Source organism: Dipodomys merriami, unplaced genomic scaffold, assembly GCF_024711535.1.
Source record: "Dipodomys merriami isolate MVZ:Mamm:240054 unplaced genomic scaffold, mDipMer1.0.p SCAF_4, whole genome shotgun sequence".
NCBI lineage: Eukaryota > Metazoa > Chordata > Mammalia > Rodentia > Heteromyidae > Dipodomys > Dipodomys merriami.
The window spans coordinates 21,912,990-21,928,767 of NW_027205603.1; the positions used below are offsets into that span (position 1 = coordinate 21,912,990).

General features: G+C 37.1%; 1 protein-coding gene across 2 annotated transcripts in view; it reads left to right on the forward strand.

Moving 5' to 3' along the window:
* The window catches only part of LOC138805704 (ankyrin repeat domain-containing protein 62-like), a 35,439-nt gene extending 22,734 nt beyond the window's left edge, over positions 1-12,705 (forward strand). For both annotated transcript variants that reach the window (XM_069990676.1, XM_069990675.1), the window contains exons 11-14: positions 243-372; positions 6,260-6,544; positions 7,081-7,142; positions 12,466-12,705. In XM_069990676.1, the coding sequence (XP_069846777.1) occupies positions 243-372; positions 6,260-6,544; positions 7,081-7,142; positions 12,466-12,493 (505 nt within the window). In that variant the 3' untranslated portion in view covers positions 12,494-12,705. The remainder of the gene's footprint in view (positions 1-242; positions 373-6,259; positions 6,545-7,080; positions 7,143-12,465) is intronic.
* The last annotated feature ends 3,073 nt before the right edge of the window (positions 12,706-15,778 follow it).

Consider the following 15,778-nt stretch of genomic DNA (forward strand, 5'->3'; position numbering starts at 1 on the left):
GAAGTTAGGGTTATAGAAGTGAGCCCCCAGTGCCCAGAAGAATTCTTTATCTTTTTATATTACTAATATGTTCCTATATTTCCCAGGATTAGGACTCGAGAATACATTCAAATGAGAATATCTTGAAGCCACTCAAAATCATAATTGAGATATTCTTTTATATGACAGAACTTAGTATCCAATTGAACTTTACTAAGTTTTACTTTTAAGATTTCTCTTCCCCAATCTGTACATTCTTCCAGATCTAACAACTTGCCAAAAAAGACAGAAGAACATGATAATGGAAATGAAAATGAAGAATTTCACTCAACTGAAGGAGTGAGTACTTCTGAAGATGTAAAAGACACTGAAATAAGAAGCCTGGAACAAGAGGTAATTTAAATATGTCTTCTTAGAGCATATTAGTTGTACAAAGGAGTTATAAATTGACCAGATGCATCCCTTCTATTACTATCTTGAGTCTCCTTTGCTAACATTCCCTCTTTTAAAGTTGTAAATTTTCAAATGGGTCCCTAATGTTGTTTTCCTACACTGTGCTTCATACATATTCTCCTCACCATCCCCTCTTTCCTCTTACTCTCTTGCTGCTCCTACCAGCAGTCTCCTCTTCAACACCATGTTCCTTTGTGCAATAGTGTTGCAGCATGTGAAGAAAACATATGGTATTTGTTTCTCTGGGGTGAGATTTTTTCATTAAACTTGATGATCTATAGTTCCTTCTATTTTCCTGTAAACAGTGTAATTTCATTCTTCTTTGTGGTTTCACAATGCTCCATAATGTACATATAGCACATTCTCATCACCACAATTTTAGCACATTTTGTCATCCTAACATGAAACATCACACTGTTCAGTCATGACCCACACCTTCCCTATTCATCCTTAGGGAACCTATAATCTACTTTGCTTCTACGGATTTGCCTGCAGTTTACATTCCTTATGAATGACATTTGTTGGCCACCTCTTTTGTGACTGGCTCTTTTTACTTAGCATCGTATTCTCAAGGTTCATCTACATCATGGAAGGTGACTGACAGACACCCAAATTTCTGCTTAGTTATGCATCACATCATCCATGTTCTATGTAGTTTTGGAGCCTCTGAGTTGTCCCCCCTTCTGGGCGCTCATATAATTGTTTGCATATTTCCTTTCTTCTTGCTGTTTTCCTCTGAGGCAATGGCTGAACGCGTTTTATTTCACAAGCAGCAAGTGATGATTGTCGTTCTTTTTTGTATATATTTTTTGATGATCATTCTTTATCATCAGTGCTATAAGACTATTGGCATAGCCAGTCATGAGACTTTATAGTTCTATTTTCTAAATATCTTTACATTATTTCTTAAATTTAGGTGTTATTGAGTCACATAGAACTCAGAATCCACTGGTTCTTGGTCACATCTCAATTTTCCTAGATGTTGTTATACAGCCAGAACTCCCAGCCTTATGTATCATTTTCTTCACTGGGGTTGAAGCCCATCTTTAGAACAATCAAGTTTCCACTGTTAATTCCACTGAAGGCCTTTGACTTTGTTTTCAATCTCCTTTCCTTTTCTAACTAGTTGATAACACAGATTTGTTTTTTCTGTTGAGGTACTGCTCTGCAGTGTTATGCAAGGACCACCTCGAATGATGGTCTATTTTGGCATTTCCTATATCTGTGTTGTTGTCCTAGAGTGGTTTTAGTAATGGTGTGACATCATTATATCTATCTATCTATCTATCTATCTATCTATCTATCTATCTATCTATCTATCTATCTATCTATCTATCTATCTATCTATCTATCTATCTATCTGTCTGTCTATCTATCTATCTATCTATCTCTATATCTATATATAAAACCTTAGCCTATTTAGCTTCTTTTTCAAAGAGTGATTGCAAATAAAGGATTATATAAGAATTTTAGCTCATTGGCCTTGGGGCTTGGATGCAGGGCCTATGTGTGATTCTCAAAACTTTGGAGCTATAGCTCCAATTTCAGCCTTTTAGAAATAAGAGTCTCTTTGACTTTCCTGTTCAGGCTGGCTTCCAACTGCAATCCTCAGGTCTTACCTCCCCTGAGTTGCTGTTACAGCCATGAGCCACCACTCCCTGGCAATAATTTAAATTTTACTTGAAGATTGTCTCTCCTCATTTTAAAAAATATATAGGCCAGGTTGTTTTATGGTTAAATCTCATCTTATTCTTTTTGGCTTTTAACTCTAAACCATTTTGTCAGATTGTAGTCTCAATTTTTTTGGTGGAATAAGCACAGCATTCTCTCCAATAAACACAATACTTAATAATAAAGCATCCATCAATAAAATGGAATTCTAGCTGGATGCTGGTGGCTGATGCCTATAATTACTCCAGAGTCTGAGATCTCAGGCCCATGGTTCAAAGCCAGCCTGAGCAGGAAACTCTGTGAGATTCTTATTGCCAATAAACTACTCAAAAAACCAGAAGTAAAGCTGTGGCTCAAGAGATAGAGTGCTAGTCTTGAGCAAAAAAAAAGCATAGGGCAGCATTCAGGCAGGGATCTCAAGCCCTAGGCCTGGCACATAAAAAAGAGGTGGGGAATTGTCCAATACAAGGCCAACAAATAAATGTTAACCTTCTACCAAATGCTAAGGGCAACAAGTGAGAAAGATTGCCATATTTTCCTGGTCTTACATGCTAACATCCAAAACTATGTAAAAATAATTCGTCATTCAGGATCTGGAGTTCCACAGGGATCCTCTCAAATAAGTAGAATCCTCTAAATGTACATACAATGGAAGACTGGTGCAAGCTTGTCCAAACTGTCATGGCTTCTTGAGATTATACATTTTTTCTCCATGGTCTTTTAATCATCAAAAGCCTATAGTTATTGGGTAAAATGAGGGAGAACTGGAGGGGGACAATGGAAATGATGACACTGATCAAAATTCCTTGATTGTACTCAACAATTGACCTGTTGAATTATAATCCCTTTGCACAGATATTTATACATAAGATCTCTTTTTTATTTTTTACATTTTTTAAAAAATTGTAAAACTAGTGTACAGAGGGGTTGCAGTTATATGAGTAAGGTAATGAGTACATTTCCTATTAAGCATTGTTACCTCCTCCTTTGTTTTTCCCTTGCCATCCCTTCCCTTCCCACCTCACCAACTCCTCCCTCCCCAAGTTGTAAAGTTCATTTTCAACAAAGTGTCTTGTACATCTCATTGTTACAATGGGTCAGCCTGCATCCTTATTTCAGCAATTTGTTATTTCCCTTCCCCTCCCCAAATTAGAAAAATGTATAAACAAGATGCGGGCACCAGAATCAAATACAGTGAAAACAGAGATTATACCGGGGGAGAGGAACATACCAAAGAAACAAAAAAAATCACATAATACATTTTAAACACATTAAAAACAATAGCAAGCAAGGAAAAAAAAACAGTTGTGTCCCTATCTTGGGGTTCATTTCACTTAACATCATCTTATATGGTCATACGTACATAGCTTTTGACCTTTTCTGCTTGTCCTAGACTTATACTAGTGATTACAAAAAAGGGAAACCATGAGACCTATGTTTCTATGCCTTTATCAGAAAGAATGACATCACTCCATTTGTTATGAAATAGAGAGACCTGGAAAAAAATACTAAGTGAAGTAAGCCAGGACCAAAAGGACATAGGTCTCATGGTTTCCCTTATTTGCAATAACTAGTATAAATGTAGGACAAGCAGAAAATGCCAAAAGCTATGTACATATGATCATATAAGAAAGATGTTAAGTGAAATGAACTCTAAGATAGGAACACAAGTGGTTATTTTCTTGCTTGCTATTGTTTTTTTTAACATATATAAAATGGACTGTGATTTTTTTTTTTTGTTTCTTTTGTAACAAATGGGCTAAAGACTTAAAGAGAGACTTCTCTGGAGAGGAAGTAAGAATGGCCAATAGACACATGAAGAAATATTCAACTTCTCTAGCCATAAAAGAAATGCAAATCAAAACAACATTGAGATTCCACCTCACCCCAGTTAGAATGGCTGTAATCAAGAACTCTAATAACAACAGATGCTGGAGGGGATATAGCCAAAAGGGAACCCTACTGCATTGTTGGTGGGAATGTAAACTTGTTCAACTACTTTGGAAAGCAGTATGGAGGTTCCTCAAAAGACTCCACATAGAGCTCCCCTATGACCAAGCAATCCCACTTTTGGGCATTTACCCAAATGATCACAAACAAAGCCATACTAAAACTACCAGCACAACTATGTTTATTGCAGCATTATTCACCATAGCCAAGATATGGAATCAACCTAGATGTCCCTCAATAGATGAATGGAATAAAGAAAATGTGATATATATATGTATGTATATATGTGTACACACACACACACACACACACACACACACACACACACACACACACACACACACACACACACACATATATATAATGGAACTCTATGCTTCTATCAGAAAGAATGACATTGCCTCATTTGTTAGGAAATACAAAGGCTTGGAAAAAATTATATTCAGTGAATTAAGCCAGGCCCAAAGAAATATAGGTCCCATGGTTTCCCTTATTTGCAGTAACTAGTATATGTCTAGGACAAGCAGAAAAGGTCGAAAACTATGTACATAGGACCATATAAGATGATGTTAAGTGAAATGAACCCTAAGATAGGGACACAAGTGTTTTTTCTTGCTTGCTATTGTTTTTAATGTACTTAGAATGTACTATGTGATTTTTTTTTTTGTTTCTTTGGTATGTTCCTCCCCATTGTATAACCCCTGTTTTCACTGTATTTGATTCCGGTGCCCTGCATCTTGTATATACATTTTTCTAATTTGCAGAGGGGAAGGGAAATAAAAAATGCTTAAATAGGCATACAGGTTGACCCATTGTAACAGTAAGATGTACAAGACACTATGTTGAAAACTTTACAGCTTCGGTGGGGGGGGGGATAGTTGGAGAGATAGGAAGGAAGGGATGGCAAGGGAAAAACAAAGGAGGAGGCAACAATGCTCGATAGAAAATGTACTCATTACCTTGCTCATGTAGCTGTAACCCTTCTGAACAGCATTTTTACAGTAAAAATGTATTTAAACAAAAAAGAAAATGTGGTGTACATATATATATATATATATATGTATATGTATATAAAATGGAATTCTATGCCTCCATCAGAAAGGATGACATTGCTCCATTTGTTAGGAAATGGAAAGACTTTTAAGTGACATAAGATCTCTTTTTTAAATTAAAAACAAAAGAAAAGGAAACAGTAAATCTCTAGGACTAAATTTGGGCTGTTAGCTTCTGGATTGATTCCTTAATCTCACTGTTTTCTCACAGGCTGACACCTTTGAGGTGGATTTACCAGAATTTGTCCCCAGTGAAATTCTTGCAGAGTTCATCTATGAGCTATCTAGCAGTTTTGGGTACATACCTGCAACACTGAATTCCACCACTGATGCAAGAAAACATTTCCCCAAAACTTGAATTAGCCTATAGATGATGACAGAAGAATTAAAAAAATAGATTAAAAGCCTATTATCTCTCCAGGCAAAGACAGTATTGTATCAACTATTAGAAAAAAATCTTATTGCATCCAGTCAATTTTATTCAAAACCATGTGTGGATAATGTCCCTAAACATTTATACTGGTACATGACATAACTCTTTACTGAGAGTCACTACTTTCTGGCATGAAATTCAGATTAATATAAACACTTGAAAATTAAAAAGACATGATACTAGAAACCATATATTGAAGTGTTTTAGAACTTGCAATAAAGATTGCAATCAGAGTCATTTTAAGAAGGAAAGATAGGGGCTGGAAAGGTGGCTCTTGTCTTGCATGCATAAGGCCCTGGGTTTGATTCCTCAGCACCACATAAACAAAAAGAAAAAAGCTGTGGCTCAAGTGATAGAGCACTAGCCTTGAGCTGAAGAGCTAAGGGACAGTGCCCAGGCCCAGAGTTCAGGCCCCACTACCGGACCCCCCCCCCCCAAAAAAAAGAAGGAAAGATATAAAACAAACATGGAGAAACAAGTATAAGATAAAGAAGAAATATTTTATGACAAAGATGATCAGCATAGAGAATGTATTTTTAGACTTCTAGTGGTGTGAAATGTTGATTTTCTGAGTAATTCAAGGGACTACATTCTGTGAATGTAGTGAATATGGTAGAGGTTACATTTTATTGAACATCATTTTGCCTAAATTAATTTTTGGTTTTGTGTTAGATGGTTCTCTACTTTGCTTCCTGACTAAGATATACTCTTTATCATGCAGGTTGTTGATGATGACACAAAAGAATTGGAAAGTTTATTGCACAAAGAACAGGCAAAGGAAACACAATTTATCATGGGGGAGTTGCTATTTATGGAAGCTCAGCAAAAGAAACTTGAAGTACTCTCAGACGAACAAACAAAGCTGAAACAAAAAATAGAAGGTGCAAGATGTAATATGAAGACAAACAAGATAGACCTGGATAAGCTCAATCAGTTCACAAAAGATATAGAAGAACTGATCAGGAGCAAATTAATAGAACAATCAAAGCTAATCAACCAGTTGCAGGTTAATATGTAGATCTGTAATTTTAATTTACTAGAAATGATATTTTAGACGTAATCCTTTTATTTCATTTACTAACTTTGTGGCAAATTTTAAATTTTAAATTTTCTCCAGTATGTTTCAATTTCCATTAATGTTAAGAGTAAATTTACATTATAGAGCATTCATATTGATGAAAAATCACTTCATTTCTGAAAACTAATGGGCATAAAATGAAACTCAGAATGGAAAGAAAATTGTGTTTTTTTTTGGAATTGTGACACATTTTTGGAATTTTCTTAAGTTTAACTATACAATCTAAAATTACTGATTGGTTTTGTTATATTTTATCAGTTTATATCTATAGTATTTTAAGTGATGTAGTATACATAAGATCTAACATCATCCCCAGGAACAAAACTAGATTCAAATGTTTAATATTTCAGATGGAATGTAGTTGATAGTGATGACAAATATTCAGACACAAATTTATATGGAAGGGTTACAGAAAAATTGCTTAAGGTATCTGATTTTAAATTCATCTTTTAAATTTTCTTTAGATACAACTTGCAGTTCTAAATTATGAAGAGCAGACAAGAGAAAATTATTTTACATTAGTAAGGTAAGATAAAGAATCTGAAATCTCTAAATTCAAACTTCAAGTAAACTTTCTTGAACAAGAAGCACACATGCATCAACAGTGCTATTACACAGAATTAGAGCTTAAAAGAGCATTTGTCAGCAAAACTAGATAAGTAAGTTTAGAGGTATAAAAATAAATGAAAGTTATTAACTTGGCAATAAAACAGTGATCCGTATTAGAGGTTTGTGATATACTAGGAAGGGAAACCCAGACAATTCAATTTTTGAAAAAAGTATGAGTAAATTAACTTCTCTTTAAATTATTACTCTAGGACAGTTTTCTATTCTTTTTTATTTTAATAAGTTTTTATTGTGAAAATACCATACAGAGGGGTTACAATTACATGAGCAAGGTAATGAGTACATTTCTTATCAAGCATTGTTGCCTCCTCCTTTGTTTTTCCCCAACCATTCTTGCCCTCCCATCTTCACAACTACACTCCCCTCGCCCTGCCCCAAAGTTGTAAAGTTCCTTTTTCGACATAGCATCTTGTACATCTCATTGTTGCAGTGGGTCTACCTGTATCCCTATTTAAAAAATTTGTTTTTTCTCTTCCCTTCCCCAAATTATACCAACATCAAATACAGTGAAAACAGGGGTTATACCATGGGGGAGAGACATACAAAGCAACAAAATAATCACCTTATAAATAAGTTAGAAACAATAGCAAGAAAGAAAAAAAACACTTTTGTCCTTATCTTGGGGTTCATTTTGCTTAACATATCTTATCTGACCTTTTCTGCTTGTCTCAGACATATACTAGCTATTGCAAATAAGGGAAACCATGGGACCTATGTTTCTTTGGGCCTGGCTTCCTTCACTTAATATAATTTTTGGTTTTGGTTTGCTTGTATAGTTCTTATTATTGTTCTACATGGCTTTTTCCTTTTAATATTGTCATATAAATATCTTGATCAACTAAGTCTTTTTCTTCTTTATATAGTTATTCTTTTGTAGAATTACTTGTCATTACTACTTAAACACAAAAGTTAACAATTCAGCTATGTTATGGAGATTACACTGTCAGCCCAAGGTCCTGGTTCTACTTCTATCCTAGTACTCCTTCTTGGGGCACAGCCTGACACCTGACAAGTTGGCTTTCCCTGACTACACTAATTGGAGTCACCAGTGGAGGATTTTTAGAGACAAACTGCCCTTCGAAGCAATATAAGGAAAACCTATGGAAGGTTGATTCTCCAAAGTAGTCAAAATAAATCATTTGTGGAGGAGGCTACAATGCTTGATAAGAAATGTACTCATTATCTTGCCCATGTAATTGTAACCCCTCTGTATAGTATTTTCACAATAAAAAAATAAATCAGTGTTTGGAGTGTTTGGAAGGCAGAATTGGCAGATCCTACTTTTGATGTCTTGAGCCAATTTGATGCTATGAGCCAATTACCCAGAGAGTTGCCTTAGTTCTTCCTTTCTTCATCAGCTCCCCTACCTTCCTCCTAGAACTTCTGCTCTGTATTATTTCTCAAGCCCAGTGCTTCATTTCTTGAGGAAGATAGACCTGGTGAAAGGAAATGCTTGCAAATGTTTTAGTTGGAAATTTCTTAATCCCTGAACTGCTTTATTAAATACAGTATTCTAGTTTTGTCATTCATCATTTAAATGAACATATTTATGGAGTATAATATATTGTGTTAGTATATTCATGCATGCTGAACAGTCTCCTATAACCATGTAAATTATCTAACATAGTAATAATTTCAATACAAGTATTTCTAATAACACCCGGAAGAATCATCTAAGCAGAGCCTTACCAGGATATAGAAGGTGACACCTGTTAAGCTAGATAATATTGACAGCCCCAATTCTCCTTCCTAACTTGTTTTATTTACTAGTAAGAAATATATCCATATGTGTATAAATATTTATACAGATGTATGTGTAGATATAGATATAAATGCATATATTACATATAGATATATGTATATATCTTGTGTAGAATAAATTGAACTTACAATTTTTTAGTTTTATGCAGTAAGAATTCTCTAACAAATGTTGTGTTTTAAAGTATTGTTTAGGAGAATTTGAACTAAGTCTTACAACAATTTTTAAAGCTTCTGTCTGTTGGGTTTAATCAGGGAAAGATAGGATCCTGAGATTGCCTTTTGCAGATATGAAAGGATTATTTTGAGACTAGCCTTTTCTAGAGAATTGCCAGATAAAAGCTTCATTCAACACTCTTTGTCGCAGGTCTCTTTCATATGGCCCTGCTCTTAGGGATTCAATACAAGTTTTCCTCCAAGAAGAGAGGTAGTAAATCCCACCTTGTACATAAGATCTGTGACTGGCTAGTTATATTATCTTTTTCACTTTGGCATTCAAGTTCCTGATAGGCTCCTTGTTTCTGATTTGGTGAACTACTGAGAAGTACAATTGACTTAGGCAGTTGACTTATGGTCACAATAATCTATCATGATACAGACAAGAAATACCAGTATTTAAAAGAAAATTCCCAAGCTGGGTGCTGGTGGCTCATGTCTATAATCCTAGCTACTCAGGAGGCTGAGATTTGACCAGGGTTCAAAGCCAGCCTGGGCAGGAAGGTCCATGAGACTCTAATTTCCAGTGAATCACCAGAAAACCAGAAGTGGAGCCATGGCTCAAAGTGGTGGAGAGCCTTGAGCAAAAGAGCTCAGGGACTGTGCACAAGACCTGAATTTAAGCCCCACAACCACCACCACCAACAACAAAAAATTGGGAGATCTGAATATTTTAAAAGATGTTCACTTGCTAAGTTGTTAAATGAAAATAATTAAAATGATACATTTAAGCTTTCTTTAAAGATACAAGTGAGATATTAGAAAATAAGTGTGGCTTATTATTATTATTATTATTTTTTGGGTCCGGTCGTGGGGCCTGAACTCTGGGCCTGGGCGCTGTCCCTCAGCTCTTCAGCTCAAGGCTAGTGCTCTACCACTTTGAGCCACAGCGCCACTTCCGGCTTTTTTCTTTTTTCTTATGTGGTGCTGAGGAATTGAACCCAGGGCCTCAGGCATGCAAGGCAAGCGCTCTACCACTACGCCACCTTCCCAGCCTAGGTATGGCTTATTTTGAAACTGAAATTTGAAATGCTGAGGGTCAGCTTCTAAGTAATTTTACTTAGTGCAAGATTGTAATGAGAGATCCTATGTCATTGCATTTTTCCCAACATAATAAATAGAATGACTTCCAATATATGTATGGACATAATTTTAAATTGATTTTTGTCAATACTGGTCATTTCACTGCCATTTGAATTGTGCTCTCAGGTTTATGATTTAAAGAAATATTAAGTAATTTTTATGAACCAAATAATCAAATGGCACAATGATTCCCATGTTTTGAATGTGATATTTAGCCTTTTTTTTTTTTTTTTTTTTTTTGTCGTGGGGCTTGAACTCTGGGCCTGGGCACTGTCCCTCTCCCTCAGCTCTTCAGCTCAAGGCTAGTGCTTTACCACTTGAGCCACAGTGCCACTTCTCGTTTTCTGAGTGGTTTATTGGAGATAGGAGTCTCATGGACTTTTCCTGCCTGGGCTGGCTTTGAACTGTGATCTCCAGATCTCAACCTCCTGAGTAGCTAGGATTACAACAGCGCCTGACCTTATTTAGCCATTTTCTTAAATATGTGTAAGTCTTAAAGTCCTCTTTGTTTCTAGCAAATATTGGTCAATTTAAAAAAATCTCTTTATTTTTGTATTTTAGCTGTTTTAAATAGTCAAATGTCAAACAATTATTTGAAATTGGAAGGTAAGTTCAGTTTTGCCTCTGTATGGCCTTTCATTTAAATGACTGTTGACGAAGATGACAGATATCAGGATTCTTCAAGTAGCATTTAGGGCCAAAGAATCCATTGCATTCTTCCTAACCAGAAACTCATTCAAAGCTGTGCACACTCTCCCCGTCTTTCCTGGAGGTTTGCTACAAACCTTACAAGTGAACCGTGTGATATCATACATAACAATCCATTTCTGGGATCAAAAAATCAATATAAGCTGTATTTATTTCAAATTTGGTAAAGTAAATGCTTCATGATGCACCTGCACAATTTGTCTAATGTTTGACCTTTTTTGACTAAGGAGATATGGACAAACGAAAGATATATTGAAACAAACAGAAATAAATAGCAGGTAGTTGTCATTTTATCATTGTTACTAACATGTCTATTTTGATCAGTGCACATTGGCATATAACTTACAGTTTCCATGATCTTCTCAGTGCAAAGAGTGGTACCATAGGTCTTTGTTAAAAGGAACCCCAACCTCGTATTTAACTTATCTTCACTTGCTGGTCAAATCACTCAGGAGCAAATCTAGGGTTTGGGGGCAGCACTGTTGTCAAACAGCTTCAATGGAGCATTGGCTGGCTTCTGATACCTGGCTTCTAATGAAGAGTCTTTACATGAATTTCATGTTGTTCTGAAAATATGAGGTGACAAGCTTTTAAAAATGTAAGTCAGGAGGGGCTGGGAAGGTGGCTCAGTGGTAGAGTGCTTGCCTTGCATGCCTGAGGCCCTGGGTTTGATTCCTCAGCACCACATAAGCAAAAAGAAAAAAAGTCGGAAGTGGCGCTGTGGCTCAAGTGGTAGAGCGCTAGCCTTGAGCTGAAGAGCTGAGGGACAGTGCCCAGGCCCAGAGTTCAGGCCCACGACCGGACCCCCAAAAAATAAAAAAAAAACCCAAAACTTAAGTCATGAAACTGAACTACTGTGTTATATTTTATCAGGTTCTGTGAATATTATTGTAAGTGATGTAGCAGTATTTACCTAGCACGTGTAAGACCTAACATCATTGCCTGGAGAAAACAAGATTCAAATATATAATAATTCAGAATAAACATGGTTAACACAGATAGATATTTTAAATCCAACACCATTCTTATATGTATGTATGTATGTGTATGCATGTGTGTGTGTGCACGTGTGTGTGCATGTGTGTGTGTGTGTGTGTGTGTGTGTGTGTTGTTTGCTGATCCTGGGGCTTAAACCCAATACCCAGGCAGTGTTCCTGAGATCTTCTGCTCAAGGTATAGGACTCTACCATTGAGCCACATTTTTACCTCCAGAATTTTGTTAATTAATGGGAGAAAAGAGTCTCACCCACTTTTCTTCCCAGGCTGGTTTTGAACCTCTGTCCTTAGGTCTCACTGAGTAGCTAGAAATACAGGCCTGAGACATTGGTGCCAAGACACAATACAATTTGTGATACATGTAAAAATGTTCTATATAACACTGTCACAAATCTGTAAAGAATATGGAAAACATTTTCAGGACATAGTTATGTAATAAATGAATCTTCAATTTTCTTTAGACACTGCTACAGCTCAAGAAATGAATAACACTTATTTGTCTTCAGTAAAGAATAATATGGAACTGACATGTAAAGATATAGAATCAGAAGTCTCCAAACTGAAATCTGAAGAAATTTCCCTTGAAGAAGACCTACACATGTCAACAGTGTTATTTTAGAGAATTAGGTCTTTAAAAAAAGCATTGTCACAAAAATTTAGACAAGTCTAGAGTTATAGAAATAAAGCATACTAAAATGTCAGTAAGATACATTTTTTTTACTGTGACACATTCATCTGACTATTGGGATGATAACCTAAATGGACAATACAGTTTTGGAAAATAACATGAGTAAAGGAACTTCACTTTAAATTACTAGTATGGAACAGTTATTACCCTCTCTGGTATTCTGGTGGTGGTTGTTCTATGTGGTTTTTCCCCTTTCATATACTCTTACAATTAACTGATCAATGAAGTCATAACTTGCCTTTCTGGTTAACACAGCTATGTTTTTAATCAATTACTTGTCACATTCCTTAAGCAGAAAAGGCACCAATTTAGCTCTGTTTGGAGGGATACACAATAACCCCAACATTTCTAGTACTACCTCTACACTAGCAGCCCCCTCTGGGCACAATTTGGCACTTGGCCCATTGGTGTTCCTTCACTGCGGTGCTTGGCGTTATTACTCAAGGGTGGGTGCCTAGAGACAGAGCAGCCTTCATGTGATACAGGGAAAGATAGTATCTAGGATTGTAGTTTGTTTTTCTGTACTGATTGAATAATTAAAAGGCAACAAATTGTCTAAAGCAGACAGGCCAGGTTTATTTGAAGGTGTACTGCTGGAGCAGGGTAGGGGCGCCAGAACTGAGGGATCAAAATCTCTCCCAGTAAATGAGAGATAGGAGGTGTCCTATTATCCTCCCGCTAATGGCATGTTTCTCTTCTGATTGGCAAGAGTCCTGGAAGCTCCCTCACCTGGAGCACAAGCAGGAAGTTGCCTTATGATGGGTTCAGTCCTGTCGGTGTGGGTATGGAAAGGATTTAGGATTGATAGAGGTGGTGGGAACACACACTGGACCAAGCCACAAAGAGCACGTGCATTTGGGACTCAGAGCCCACAGGACCGATGGGAATGAGGGGAATGAGATGAGGATTTTCTGTGTCACTCTTAGTCATTTTGGAGCCAGGTACTTGTAAGTTCTCCTCATTCCTCCACAGGTTGTACATCTAACTGATGTTAGGAAATGAGATCGATGACCACTCTAGTTGCTTCCTGCTGAGAGAGGGCTGGGGGCAGGGGGCGGGGCTGCAGCAGTTTAGATGTTCCATCAGACATCTCTGATTGGTGGATGACCGTGGTGCATGAGCCATTCCATTGGGCTGGGGTAAAACTCTAGACAGTTCATAAGAAGCTCCACTTCCCTCACCATTTGTAGCTTGATGGACTCCAATCTGGAAGAAACAAAATCAGTTTGAGAATGCAAGGGACAAATACAAGCGGCACTATTATATCAGATAGAGGGCCTAGGAAAGGTAGCAGCCAAGACAACCAGAACCAGGTATTTCCTTATGACAGCCAGACTTTTCTACGTGGTTCTCTTAAGTTCAGATGCCTTGCATATTCATTTGTGGATATTAATTTGTATTTGTCCTGATCTAGTAATCCTCAAACCACAGCCTTCCTCAAACATAGCACAAACACCCCACCACATAGCAGCTCTGAGCATACCTAAATTGCTTCTATTTTGTAAAACCACAGCTGCTAGAGAAGGCATTTGTTGCTGCAGCATAATTCTAGGCTATGGTTTCTAAATTATCAGCCATCTTTATTGTCTTTTTTTTTTTTTTCATGTAGACTAGAGCAGAAGAAATAATCCCTCCTATTGGTGTTCCCATTTCCAATCTAATTACAAGGCCTACCAGTAGGGGGATAATTTGGACAGCCCCCTTAAGGCTGAGACGCTGGGGATGTGTGTACATGGAAAGGGCATCTGGAGCTATTGAAACTGCAGGAGACAGAAAAGACAGAGTGAAAATTCCCATGCAGGCAGAGGGGAATGTGTACACAAGATTGTCCAAATAGAAGGTATAATCCTTCCTATGGGCTTGTGGCCATGTCTATAATCCTAGCTACTCAAGATTTCTAACATATAAGATGATTTCTTTGTTGCTTTGTATGTCCCTCCCCCATGGTATAACCCCTTTTTTCCACTGTATTTGATGTTGGTATAATTTGTGGAGGGGAAGGGAAAAAAATTGTTTAAATAGGGATACAGGTGGACCCATTGCAACAATGAGATGTACAAGACATTATGTCGAAAAACAAACTTTATAACTTTGGGGGGGGGCAGATGGGAAGGGATAAGGGGAAACAAAGGAGGAGGCAACAATGCTTGATAAGAAATTCTCATTGGGGCTGGGAAGGTGGCTCAGTGGTAGAGCGCTTGCCTTGCATGCATGAGGCCCTGGGTTCAATTCTCCAGCACCACATAAGCAAAAAGAAAAAAAAAAAGCCAAAAGTGGTGCTGTGGCTCAAGTGGTAGAGCACTAGCCTTGAGCTGAATAGCTGAGGGACAGCGCCCAGGCCCAGAGTTTGGGCCCCAAGACCGGATCCCCCCCCCCCAAAAAAAAGAAATGGTCATTACCTTGCCCGTGTAATTGTAACCCCTCTGTACGGTATTTTCACACACACACAAAGGATTCTGAGATCTGAAAAAAGCAGTTTAAAGCCAACCTACGTAAACAATTCAGCAAGATTCTTTTTGTGTGTGTGTGTTTGTTTTCTGTATTTTTTAAAAAAAATTTTTATTGTGAAAATACTGTACAGAGGGGTTACAATTACATGGGCAAGATAATGAGTACATTTCTTATCAAGCATTATTGCCGCCTCCTTTGTTCCCCCCCCCCCCAAAGTTTGCAATGGGTCCACCTGTATCCCTATTTAAACGGTTTGTTTTTGCCCTTCCCCTCCACAAATTATACCAACATCAAATACAGTGAAAGCAGGGGTTATACCGTGGGGGAGAGACATACAAAGCAACAAAGAAATCATCTTATAAATAAGTTAGAAACAATCACAAGGAAGAAAAAAAACATTTGAATACTTACCTTGGGGTTCATTTCAGCTATCATCAACTTATCAGTAAGATTCTTATCTCTATCTAGCAAAAATGAGAACAAAATGACAAATGATGTAAGGTGGGAGATCCAAAGTCTCCTATAGACACTTAGCAAGTAAAATGACACAGTCACTTGGAAGTCAATATGGAGTAATCTTAGAAAGTTGATCATGTTGAGTTGTAGTGTTCATAGTCCCACTACCAGGAATTTAC